Source organism: Lacerta agilis, chromosome 12 (assembly GCF_009819535.1).
Source record: "Lacerta agilis isolate rLacAgi1 chromosome 12, rLacAgi1.pri, whole genome shotgun sequence".
Classification (NCBI taxonomy): Eukaryota; Metazoa; Chordata; class Lepidosauria; order Squamata; family Lacertidae; genus Lacerta; species Lacerta agilis.
In genome coordinates, this window is record NC_046323.1 from 23,716,253 (window position 1) to 23,729,507 (window position 13,255).

General features: G+C 40.7%; 1 protein-coding gene across 1 annotated transcript in view; it reads right to left on the bottom strand.

The window, feature by feature from the left end:
• Positions 1 to 13,255, bottom strand: part of DNAH11 (dynein axonemal heavy chain 11) — a 139,684-nt gene that overhangs the window by 96,383 nt on the left and 30,046 nt on the right. The window contains exons 21-30 of the mRNA XM_033166182.1: positions 13,040 to 13,198; positions 9,750 to 9,833; positions 9,085 to 9,243; positions 7,946 to 8,068; positions 6,361 to 6,483; positions 5,698 to 5,922; positions 4,383 to 4,474; positions 2,109 to 2,235; positions 1,821 to 1,970; positions 154 to 387 (exon numbers count right to left, since the gene is read on the bottom strand). Of these exons, the coding sequence (XP_033022073.1) occupies positions 154 to 387; positions 1,821 to 1,970; positions 2,109 to 2,235; positions 4,383 to 4,474; positions 5,698 to 5,922; positions 6,361 to 6,483; positions 7,946 to 8,068; positions 9,085 to 9,243; positions 9,750 to 9,833; positions 13,040 to 13,198 (1,476 nt within the window). The remainder of the gene's footprint in view (positions 1 to 153; positions 388 to 1,820; positions 1,971 to 2,108; positions 2,236 to 4,382; positions 4,475 to 5,697; positions 5,923 to 6,360; positions 6,484 to 7,945; positions 8,069 to 9,084; positions 9,244 to 9,749; positions 9,834 to 13,039; positions 13,199 to 13,255) is intronic.

A 13,255-nucleotide genomic window follows, 5' to 3' on the forward strand; every position in this document is an offset into this window, starting at 1 on the left:
TTAACGCCGGTTAACACAATTGGCAAGAACTGAGTCATAAGGTTTTTGCACTGGGTGTCAGAGAGCCTTCCATCACCACTAGTTGCAACCTTTTAAACTAGCCCTATTTTACGCATGGCATGACTGTTACATAAATAAGGAATATATCAATACTTGTTTCTTATGATAATCCTTCAAGGCTGTTTCAAACCCTTCTTCCAGCCTGTCAAATGCTATTCCCACATCAGCGGTCCACCAGATCTGAGAGCCAGTGAGTGCTACTTGTGCAGGGTAGTCAAAGATCCACTGGTCTCTGGGCTTTTCTTCATATACAGCTACAGCTTCTGTGATGTGGTGACGTACTGTTTCACACATGACTTCTTCAAGGCGTTTTAACCAGGTTTCCACCTTTTGGAAAAACAAACCATTGCAGACATTAGGTCTGGGTGCAGACTAATTTAGGTGGGCTTGTCCCATGGAATTCGTGCCAGACTTGCCCCACTGATTACAATGAGACCCAAATTAGCCTGTAGTCAACCTACTGGGCCAATTCAGAATTAACACAGTTTGAACTGTGGGAATGTCCAGTGTCCATATATTCCCTCTCCCCACCCCTCCTTCCCTCATGTGCTCCAATTCTCTCTGCCACTTCCAAATGTATGTAAACCAAGCAAGTAATAGTTTGTATATAAACCACAATTTTCTCAATCAAAATGTAGCAACCAATTGAGGTTTGTCACTAAATCAGAAGGAAAGGAAAGGAATAGGAACGCCCAGGTGGAGGGTAATGGGAGAGCATGTGAGTACAGGTCTCACTCACAAAGCAGCAAGCCATGATCTGCCCCTGCATTTAAAGCAACCCCTGGTATATGGATGAACATTACAAAATATACGACTTCCATGCAGTTTTTCCATTCCATCCCCACAGCAACCTGAGCTTAGCAACGTTTCTGTTGGACACGGCTTACAATTCTGCTGAGACATTCGGTCTCACTATGAAGAGATGCAAGGGGCCCGCGGAAAAATTGCTTGTGGATGCTCTCTCTAGCACTGTGGTGCCTGTTCAACTCCTTGGTATTCCGGAGAGATGCGGATGCTGAAGCAAGGCATCAGCCCAAGACTTACTGTGAAGCCAGCTGCACACATTGCACAGGTCATAATCATGCTTCTTATGTTGCAGTGCAGACGGTGAGAAAGACTGATGTTGTTACCACCACTGCATTCTCAAAATACCAGCCCAGTGGCCCTCTCCAGGGTAGTCCTGGGTTTATTAAGCAGACATACTTGTACAGAGAGAACAATCACAATAGCGAGACATTGAAATCCTCCTTCGGATAAGTTGGCTCATTATTATTATTTAAAAGCTTCCTACCTGTCTTAAAAAAAGAAGAAGTGATCTACCCACATGTGTGTGTGATTTGGGAGGGGGAGAGTTGTTTTGAAAAGTTTGTTGCAAAGACGCATAATTACATTGTTAAACATTTCAATACCCAACAGACTTATTGTTTTCCCTTGTAACTTCATGTTTTTTTAAAACCAGGTGGTAGATAAGAGGGTTGTTGTTGTTAAAAAAGCAGAAGAATTTATGGAGTCAAAATTTCATTATGTATATATTCATGCCTCATCAAAAATATGTTTCAGGTACTCTTACAGCACCACCTTATGTATGTCTACTCAAAAGTAAGTCCTACTGAATTCAATGGGTACATTTGTACAATATTGCAGCTTCCAATCACCTTTCTCTGGAAAAGCAGTATGAATGTTTCCACCCCAGTTTACTTACACATTTCCCCCAATCTGAGCAGGTAAGTATAGTTTTGCCATCAAAAAAGCCAACATACCTGGCCACCACACTTAAATTCAGCAGTGAATGGGACGTACTCCTTTTCTTTGCTGTACATTCCTAGGGCAATATTGCTGGATTGCTCTTTGTCATCTTGAAATTTAAGATCAGCAGTGTTGTCAAAAAGTTTAATAAGATGACAAGTCACCTGCATTCAAACAGCAGCATACAATTAAGGAACTCAGTCACCCCAGGTCTGCTCAGATTTTAATCACCTTCTCTTTCACTTTCTGCTATCGCATTTCTTTGCAGATAATGCTTTAAACATGATTACAAGAAACTTTACCTGTTTTGGCTGTGCTCCTTTTGAGAGAATGTCAAGCAGATCAGCAGATGAAATGAAATAGAACCGAGGAAAAGCTAAGCGTTTGGTTTCCAAGTATTCGGCGAGAGCTTTTTCACAAAGAGAAAGTCTGAAAATTGAAAGGGGAACACTTCGGATATGTATTTTAATATTTGCTGGAAGCCGTCCAGAGTGGCTTGGGGGACCTAGCCAGATGGGCGGGGTACAAATAAAACAACAACAAACAACAACAACAACATTTAATAATGTATGGCACTTTTTGCACCAAAACATGTATGTATGGAAGCTGGTTTTCAAGGACAGTAGCATTCCTTTTTATGCTTATCTACTCAGAATCTCCACTGAGTTCAATGGGACTTATTTTTCAGTTAAGTATATACAGCACTGCAGCCAGTGGAAGATGGGGTGGTGGAGCCTTGCCTCCCTCTGGCGGAGTCAGTTCTGCATACTGGGATGAAGACTGGGAGGGGCTGGGTGGCAACGAGATTTAAATATGCTGGCAGGAACACCCAACAGTCTCTGCTGGTGCATGTTGCCCATGCCCTTCATCACTGCCCTCCCTCTCCCAGCACCACTACTGATTGCAACCTTAAATTGCTTGCCTTCAGCATAGCAATATGAATGTTCGTCAGCGTTCAACTGGGCCGCAAGAAAAAATACATAAACAATGCCAACTGCAACGGAAAACAGCCCATACTTTTTGTTTATTTCTTTAAACAATTTATACACCACTTAACAGCAAGATTCTCTAGGCAGTTTACATTACAGAAAAATAAAGATTCGTTAAAACTGTAAAATCAAACTACACTAAAATGCCTGCTTGAATAAAGAAGACTTCAGCAGAAACCAGAAGTTTAGTAGGGAAGGAACCTATCTGACTTCAGGAAATTCCATAATGGGGGACCATTAACAGTGACCCCTCCAAATATCAAACAGGAATGTAAGGGATCCTGGACCCGAATTGGCTTCATGCAGATGTTGAAACCACAGTGGGCACAAGGTTGTACCTTGAATACACCATAGCACACAGACCATGGAGCTGAAACTGTCTCCCAGCACTACTCTTAGGACACAACCCTCTAGGTAGGAGCAAAAGCACTGTAGAACAATGCCCCAACACCCATCCCAAATAACAGGCACGGGACAATACCATGGTCTATGGTATCAAAAGTTGCAAAAAGATTAAGAAGCAGAAGCAGAGTTACACTCCTCCTGTCCTGCTGTCAATATAGGTCATCCATCAGGGCAACAGAGACCAATTCAGTCCCCAAACTGCACCTGAACACAGATTGAAATGGTTCCAGGTAATTTGTATCTTTCAGGAATACCTGTAACTGCTTGGCTACCACCTTACCAAAAAAGGAGCGTTTTGGACCAGGAAGCACTTATATATTGCCTTCTTGTATGTTATTTTCATTAATACACACACACACACACACGTGTGTACATACTTTACACTCGTATATGCTTTTTGTACTAATTTCTTGGTTGGAGAAATGCATTGCAAAATGCAGAAAAGTGTGAAGTTTTGAAAGACGGTTGTTTAGCTGCATATATTATTTCAGAAAGTGCTAATTAGATAGGTTCACCTTTAAATGCAAGCCAAACAGAATTTTCTCCCCTATCGCTTGCTTTGATGAGTACACATAGCTCCTGCCGGCTTCTCCGTTTACTTCCGTAGATTGGGCAGTTCTGTATACATCTGTTAACGTGAACAAACCTGCCACATCCAACTAGAGTCTCGAATTGCTCTTACTGTTAATTAATGGAATGGTGTTTGTTCAGGCTTTGTGCTGTTCCTAATTAAGAATGCCAAATTCAAATGCCCAAATAACATAATTAGGGTCATTAAAATGCACAGACATTTAAACAAGTTTGAAAAACTGGTCTTATCAAACACTAGCATATAAATGCTGTATTTATGCGAATCTAATGCGCCATCGAATCTAATGCACACCTCAATTTTCAAAACCTTAAAACCAAAAAAGTATTTGCTGGGGAATGAGTACCATTGTAGTTTTCCATTCCCAATTAAAGGTCAGCAGTTAGCCAGTATTATTTTTATTTCAGATTATCGTTCCATCACTGTTTGTAGCACACTGCTTAATATTGTTAAGCATTATAAATGCATGTTTGATTTTTTTTAAAATAATATAAAACAGGCTGAATCCCAAAGCAAACTATACAAACCATATCTTGAGCTGCTAATTATTGTATACTGGAATATATTAGAGAAGACAATTAGCTTTGTTTTACCTGCGTTGCAAATCCTCAAGCTTTTCATATAAATTGGGTTTGGTTGTTGCTTCCAATACATTTTTTGTACTTGCAGAGTCATTCATTAATTCCTGGGTATAGGTGCAGAAATAATCATTTCAATATTTAATGCTCACAAACCTTTTCTTATACTTTTTGTTAAGGCAAAAAAATGGTTCATTCACATTTTCACAAGCAGTTATCCTAGGTCTGCCATATTTTGAAGGGCAAAAAAGAGGAGACATTTGCCGACTTCTACTTTTAACAATGGATCACTGTGACGGGACTCATTTTAAAAAAACCCACTATGTGTAGGCAATAGAAGCTGAGATATATATATAGGATTATTATACAAACAGGAACCGGGAGAGAAAGAGGCAGCGGGTGAGAGGTGGCGGCAGGCGGCGTGTAATGGTCCCCGGGCAGGGCTGAGCCGTACTGGCAATGGAGGCTCAAGCGGAGGAGGCACCGCTAGGTGGAGGAGGCAGCCCAGCAGGAAGGGAGAAACAAAAAAGAAAACCTAGACATTCTGGCATCTCCTTTCCCTGACAGAAATTATACCACTGAAAAAGAGGTCGTGTCTTGGAAAAAGAGGGCGTATGGCAACCTTAAATCTGCAGGTGAAAGTCATGTGGTACCAGTGTGGTGTAGTGGTTAAGAGTGGTAGTCCCGTAATCTGGTGAACTGGGTTCGTGTCTCCGCTCCTCCACATGCAGCTGCTGGGTGAGCTTGGGCTAGTCACACTTCTCTGAAGTCTCTCAGCCCCACTCACCTCACAGAGTGTTTGTTGTGGGGGAGGAAGGGAAAGGAGAATGTTAGCCGCTTTGAGACTCCTTAGGGTAGTGATAAAGTGGGATATCAAATCCAAACTCCTCCTCCTCCTCTTCTTCTTCCTCCTCTTCTTCATGCTCAAGAAAGCTGTTTCTTCTTATAGTTTAGGTCACCCAAAAGGCTCCGCTAAACTGGGGGGGGGGAGGTGAAGACCCTACTGGAAGGTTTGGTCTGTGGCGTGGTGGACTGAGAGGGAGCAGGGAGACTACAGGAAAAAAGGCAGAGGCACCAGCTGAGAGTGGAGGGATCCAGCCAACACCAGTAACTGGGTAATTCTGATTATCTATCCAAGAATGCATAAACGTCACAGGAGTACCGCATATTTGAAGAGCGGTTTAGAAAGGTTTAATATATGTTACACATCCAATCCTGGGAGCTGGGTATTGAGATTTCATTGACATATAAGATTGTAAGTCAATATTTTTGCTAAAAAGAAAAGGGGACAATGGAATGGTCGAGTTTAATCATGATATTCCTCATTAACCTTGAAATCTGCATCAATGCCATCAAATCGCTTCGAATCTTCAGGAAGCTGGTCCCTGATATCATCTGAGCCAACGAAAATGCTTTCAAGATGAGACCATGTACGTTGAACTTCCATCCAAATGAAAATGACGGAGTCTGCCACATTCAGCTTTTTTTGCCAGCCTAAGACTTGTTCATTGAAATACTCAACATATTTACTTTGTAGAATTATTTGCAGCTGAACCTTGGGAAAAAAGAAGAAGAGTGGGAATAAATTTAAAGGATAAATAAAATTACTTAACAGGCATAGGAGTCATAGCTACAAAAGTTTTACCAAAAAAAATCTTGTGCAAGCTATTATTACAGTAAATCACAGCAAACGACATTTTGAAACCTTGCAAATGGACAGCATATTATTAAATGATTCCATACTATCTAGGAAAAAAAGAGAGAGACCAAGGACCTGTAATTTTGCTAACTCCTACACAGACAGGAATTTTTGTTAAAACCGTATACAGTCAAGGACACATATAATTTCACAGACTTAACTTCTGGGACAGCTAAGATTCACTGTAAATACCGATTCTGGAAACAGTGCCTTAGGTTTAGTCCAATTATAAAAACACATGAGTAATTCAGCAACAAGCACATTTACTATTTACATTAGCAAATAACATCTTACTTGGTTATTGTCTAAAGTCTCAAAAAGCTGCTCATCAGTTTTCAACAACGGAATACTGGTCCTGTAATGCTCTTCATACGAAAACTCCATGGTAGCCCATATTTGACTGATTTCTATGAGAATCTGGTTAACACATTAGAAGATGGGTTTGAAATATATTTAAATCAAGTGTTATTACCCAATCAATAGTCTACATAGTTCTCCTATGCTGCCCAAATCCATCTAAAGTGGTACCATTTTCTTATTGGCTGCGGTACTCCTTAGGTTGGTGTGGGGAAACCTGTGGCCTCCAGATGGACTACAACACTCATCATCCTTGAGCATTGGTCATGTTGGCTGTCGCTCATGGAGGCTGTAGTCTAACAACATCAAGAAGTTCACAGGTTTCCCACCTCGCCTCAGGTCATAGACATATTACTTGAAATCCTTACAGAAATCCACACATTTTTGGTCAAATATAGCCAGAAGAGAAAAGTAGGGGTGGCACATTTGGTTCACCCTGACTGCATTCCCCTCCTCCTGAATTCACTTGAACTAGGATACCATCTAAAATTAATTCTGGATTTGGAAAATGTACAGTGTGGCTAAGCTTTCGTTCATTTTCACAATTCTAGCTTTGTACATTATCAGGGCAATTGTGCATTGATATAACACCAAAAAAAAACATTGAAACGAGCAGTCTCAATATGATTGTAGGCATGACTGCACTGTGACTCTTTCGGGGGCTCAGTTTTATTGGGGTTCAGTGTGTACTTGTGCACACTGATATAACACTGCAAATGTGCAATCTCCATCCAATCACATCTGGACTCTTTGTGAATGCTGTTTTCTTTAGTTGTGCTCCTGCATATTGTTCAAGACTTTGATGTTACCCGATTTTCTGCAATGTTTTCTGCAATGTTTTATCAGTAAAAATGAGCATGCAGAAATAATGATGCAATCATAAATACACAAGCACAGCAAGATTGCTTTTTTTAAAAAAAAAAAAACAGGTAATAGAGGACCCCTGGACAGTTAAGTCCAGTCAAATTAGACTATGCGGTGTGGTGCTCATCTCAGCTTTCAGGCTGAGGGAGCCGGCATTTGTCTACAGACAGCTTTCTGGGTTATGTGGCCAGTATGATGCTTCTGATGCAATGGGACACCATGACACAAGCCAGAGAGCACAGAAACGCCGTTTACCTTCCCACCGCAGTGGTACCTATTTATCTACTCACGCTGGTATGCTTTCAAACTGCTAGGTTGGCAGAAGCTGAGAGAGCAATGGGAGCTCACCCTGTCACATGGATTTGAACTGCCAACCTTACGATTAGCAAGCTCAAGAGGCTCAGTGGTTTAAACCACAGAGTCATCTGCTGTGTTTTACAGTGTTTTATCAGTGCTTGCATGCACATTCTTTGGAGGGAAAAGACAAAAATAAGTTTAAAGGTACTGAAAAATTAAATAAACTTTGACTGTACAAAAAGTTGGGGAAAGGGAAAACCCAACAATGATTGACCTGTTCTACTTTGAAAACAAGAATAGGTACCGGTAATTCAAAATTCCATAATCCAAGGAGAAATTCGGAGGAGAAAAGCAGACTAACCTTTTCAGTCCCAAGTTCTTTCACTGCTTTGTCAACAATGTTCCGGACATCATCTTCCACCTTATGCAGCTTCAATGACAGCAGGTCTGCTAATGTTGTATCTTCGGTTATTGAAAAATGAAGCTGCAAAATACAGCAAAGTAGCAACAGGCTTTCAACACATGCTTCAGTTTTGCCTGTTTATTTTTTAATGAGTGAATTACCCAAACGACTTATGAAGCTCACATCTCTACATTGGGCAAGGTGTGAGAGTACAAATGCATCATTTTTCCCAGTCAAATGGTACATAAATTTTATGTAATAAATAAAATACAATTATATGTTATAGGGGGGGACAGATAAAGAACAAGCTTTTTGATTTGAGAAAGGAGAAGTCAGGCTATGACTACAGTGGCGGATGACCTACATAACTATCGGTCATACTCAAGAGTAGACCTACTGAAATCAACTCTGATTAAGGGTTGGAAATCACCTTTAATTTGTGAGATCAATATTGAGACAGAATTTGGAAAGAAAACATTTTTGCAATATGCATCCATGGAGGTAAAACATGGAAAGCAATGATGTTTTGACCTTCAGCCTTCTCCTGTTCTGTTCTTATCACTCATAGAGCTTGTGAAAGAGAAATACCTGGTGGATTGTATTCCATTTTGGAGTATGAATTACAAACATTCAAAAAGAAAGGGCGTCTCCTGACTAAAGTCTTGAAGCTACTGTACGAAGTCTGTGATCTGGTTGCATTTGAGTTTTATTAACTGTTTCTGAGAATCATAAGCGCAGACATATAAATCATGGGAATCACCACTGTGCTGCCTACCTGGCTGAAGTAATGCTGCTGTGCACAGGTTGGGGCAAGGGAGGGCAATGCAGATTAAGGGCAGGTGAAGCACCAGGTTGCCAGTGTCTAAGTGCAAGCGGATCTGTGCCTGTCACTACTGGCAACCCACTGCTACCCCAACCCCGTGCTGCCCCAGCCCCATCCCACTGGGCAGTTGTGCCACCGCAGTCTGTAAGGCAACGAAGCAGCATGCCACCTCCCATGCCACAACTGAGTGGTGGGAGGATGAGTGAAGCAATATTTATGACACAAGAGCCAAGAGATCTTTACAAAGGAATTTTTTTTAAAAAATGATACTTACACCTATTGCATCCATCAGCTGGTACCAGTGTCTGTCCCTCATTGCTGGATTCTGCAACTCGCTTACAATCCTCAGTGATGTCAACAGGTTCTTTATGGTTAACTCCAGATTCATATATACATTCCAGGAGCGAACTTCTTTATCCAACGACCACATCTCCTAAGGAAAAGCATCACAACTATGTTATGACAATGTTGCATCACAACACTGGGTCACACAGCACTTGGTATCATCATTTAGTATCACTGGTAAAACATTAAAAGCAGGAAAAAAGTGTTGTGGCATCATAAAGACTTAGCAGATTTATATATGATGTATGCTTTTATTGCTATTGTTGTAATCATGTTGCTGGAATTAGGTTTTTACTTTTAAACACTACCTAGAGAGAAATAATGTAAATTCTATCTGCTTCTAGCATCTTGCTTTATGCTAGTTCTCTATGTAGATCTAACTTGATATGTTGTGTCGGGGGGGGGGGGGTGACAGCATCATTTTATACTTCCCATGCATTACAGATCTAAGCTTGAGTCGAAAAAGAATGTGATAGTTGAAAGAGACCAGAGTTGATACTTTGGGAAAACAACAAACACTGCATGGGCGGCGGGGGGGGCGGGGGCGGAGGAAGCCAAATAAGGGGGGGGGGTATGAGAAGCTCTGGAACTTGCTTTGGCAAATCTTTTGAGTTCTGTGTCCATCTGCTCCATACTGATTTCTCTCCAATGGCTTTTTGTCCAATCATTAATGCTGCTCTGAAACAGGAGAAACAGAGAGAAATGTCAATGACATTTGGTAGAGACAAGTTTCTGCAAGGAAACAAAATGATAGTTGAGGTGGAAGAAGAAGAAGAAGAAGAAGAAGAAGAAGAAGAAGAAGAAGAAGAAGAAGAAGAAGAAGTTTGGATTTGATATCCCGCTTTATCACTACCTGAAGGAGTCTCAAAGCAGCTAACATTCTCCTTTCCCTTCCTCCCCCACAACAAACACTCTGTGAGGTGAGTGGGGCTGAAAGACTTCAGAGAAGTGTGACTAGCACAAGGTCACCCAGCAGCTGCATGTGGAGGAGCGGAGACATGAACCTGGCTCCCCAGATTACAAGTCTACCGCTTTTAACCACTACACCACACTGGCTCTCTAGGGCAGGTTACAGGTTGCTGTTTTTGTTAAGTGCGTTACTTTTAAGGTGTACACCACCATAAACACAGAAACTAGCAAAACAAGCCAGAGGAATGGGTGTAGGGTATTGAATTAGGGTAACTAGTGGCAGTGCTCAAGTGCTTTACCCCTGTTATCGCCAAGAGCACTTGCAGGTAGAAGGAACTGCTGGTTTGATCCCTCCGGCATTGCAGCACCATCAGTGAGGACCACCAGGAGTTGATGCAACCAGCAATCCAGGAGGAATTCAGTTACACAAGTTGCCTAACTTAGCCCTACAACAGCACTAGAGAACCTCTAGCCATTCAGCCTAATTTAGCCTGCAACGCTGCTCCCATACCCAAAACCACACTTGCCCTATATGATGTCATTTGTGGGGCAGATAAAGATGCAGCTGCAAATTCTGGCCTGTTTCTCAGACTGTACTGCCCACCCCTGCTTAATTCTACTTGAATCTGTTTTGTGAATAGGCAGAGGCAAAGTAGGCGCTTCGCTGGCCAGTTTGGTATAGTGGTTAAGAGCGGCAGACTCGTAATCTGGGGAACCGGGTTCGTGTCTCCACTCCTCCACATGCAGCTGCTGGGTGACCTTGGGCTAGTCACACTTCTTTGAAGTCTCTGAGCCCCACTCACCTCACAGAGTGTTTGTTGTGGGGGAGGAAGGGAAAGGAGAATGTTAGCCGCTTTGAGACTCCTTCGGGTAGTGAAAAACGGGATATCAAATCCAAACTCTTCTTCTTCACTGAGTTGGAAAGGCTCATGGGACTGCTACAAGAAATCGAGCCTTTAGTGTCATTGGCCCAGTCTTGTGGAAAACTCAGTCCATGTGAGATTCACCAGGCGCCTTCCGTTTCAACTTTTAAATGCCTGCTGAAAACTTCTCTCTTACACTAGGGCTTATGCAGGGAATTAGGAATGCATGTTTCCACAACAGTTTGCTGATTTTAACATGTCCATATGGCTTATATTGTATGATTGTATGTACAGTAGTTGTAAACCACTTATTTTTTTTATGGAAAGTGGTATATAAGTATTTTTTATAAATATTAAGCCTTCGATGTGGCAGCTATTATTTATTTATTGTCTTCCTCATATACATACCATGGTAACATACGAAGCAACTAAAAGTTTGTTTAAAACCACCACCAAAATCAATAGAACGGGGATGTTTTCAGAGAAGTGTTCCCTCATGTGCATTCTGAGGTTGTTCAAACTTCAGACCCATAAAAAGTGCACCAACTGGTACAAGTTTTGTGCAGAGTTTACATTTGCTGGACTATTTTAAGGCATTGCATGTTTGAATGACTTCTGTCTTAACTAAGAAATAAACACAAAGACCCATCAAGTAAAGGGTTAGTCTAAAAATCTTCTCCTTTGGATTTTTTTAAAATTGAAGTAAATGTTATTTCTCCCTACAATACTCTTTTTAAAAAAAAATATTAAAGATTTCTTAGTTTACAAAAATATGTGCATTGTTCTGCTGCAGAAAACAGTGACCAATTACATAATACAGAATTGCAAGTATGCACTAAAATGTATTAAAATCCAAAACTGAGCAAAACTAAACATATGCAACATTAGGGAAACATGTCACAAATCGCTAAGATGCGTGGAACCTCTCTGCCTATTGACACCAAGCAGGCACCTTCACTGTGCTCTTTTTAGCACCTGCTTAAAACATTTTTGTTTACGGAAGCCTGATGTCAGATAGATAGATATCTTTATTTGTCTATAAAACCACATCAGAAATAAAATCACCGGTGTCAATTTTTTAAAATACATATTTTTTAACTTCTTTAAGTGTTTGTTTTTAACTACTTTTGTTTATAATTTTAATATTTCTTAGTGGTTTTAGTGCAATGAGGTGGTATATAAATTCTGCTAAATAAGTATGTGGCAAGGCATAGCAATTCATGTACGTACTAGCCACCAAAATGTCAGGCCGGTGCCCCCTCCTTCTCTTTCTGATTTGTTACGGGGGGGGGGGGGTTCCTCTCTCATTCCCTCATCTCTTTCATTTTGATTCCATAGGTTTGAGTCCACAGCTGAACTCTTTTAGCCTTGCATTATAATAAAATAAATACTAGTAGTAGTAGTAGTAACAGTAATACAGGTGAAACTCGAAAAATTAGAATATCATGGAAAAGTCCATTTATGTAAGCAATTGTTTTCATTAGCTACTGGAGTTTAATATATGAGATAGACTCATGACATGCAAAGCGAGATATGTCAAGCCTTTGCTTGTTATAATTGTGATGATTATGGCGTACAGCTGATGAAAACCCCAAAGTTGAAATTGTTGATTTGGAGTTCTCACCAGCTGTACACCATAATCATCACAATTATAACAAATAAAGGCTTGGCATATCTCGCTTTGCATGTCTTGAGTCTATCTCATATATTAGTTTCACCTTTTAAGTTGAATTACTGAAAGAAATGAACCTTTCCATGATATTCTAATTTTTTTAGTTTCACCTGTACATTATTTATACCCCACCCATCTGGCTGGGTTTCCCCAGCCACTCTGGGCGGCTCCCAACAGAATATTTAAAATAGAATCAAACATTAGAAACTTCCCTAAACAGGGCTGCCTTCAGATGTCTTCCGAAAGTCAAATAAAAATAAATAGCGCTGATTCTTTTTTTTAAGGTCTTAGAATTACTTTGAGGGAAGAACATTTTTAAATCTTCAAGTGCCAGGACAACACTGCCCTTCTTTCAAATGTTTTCAGTTCCACGTAACTGCCAGTGGCACAATGCTCTTTTGAAACAAAAAACAAACAAAAACAAAACAAAAACCTCTTACTGTGACATAAATGTTAATATCCCACACTCCCTTCAGCAACTTTATTTCCTTCCGACATTGTTTCACTTGTTTGTAATCGGGAATGACCACTTCAAAAAGACTGGCAGACTCCTGGATGTGTAACATTTCTTCTTCCAGTGCTTCCAGTTCCTGATTTGCCTTAACACACAAATTAACTTTTGTTAAAATCCAATCAAGGTAACAGACAAAAGGACC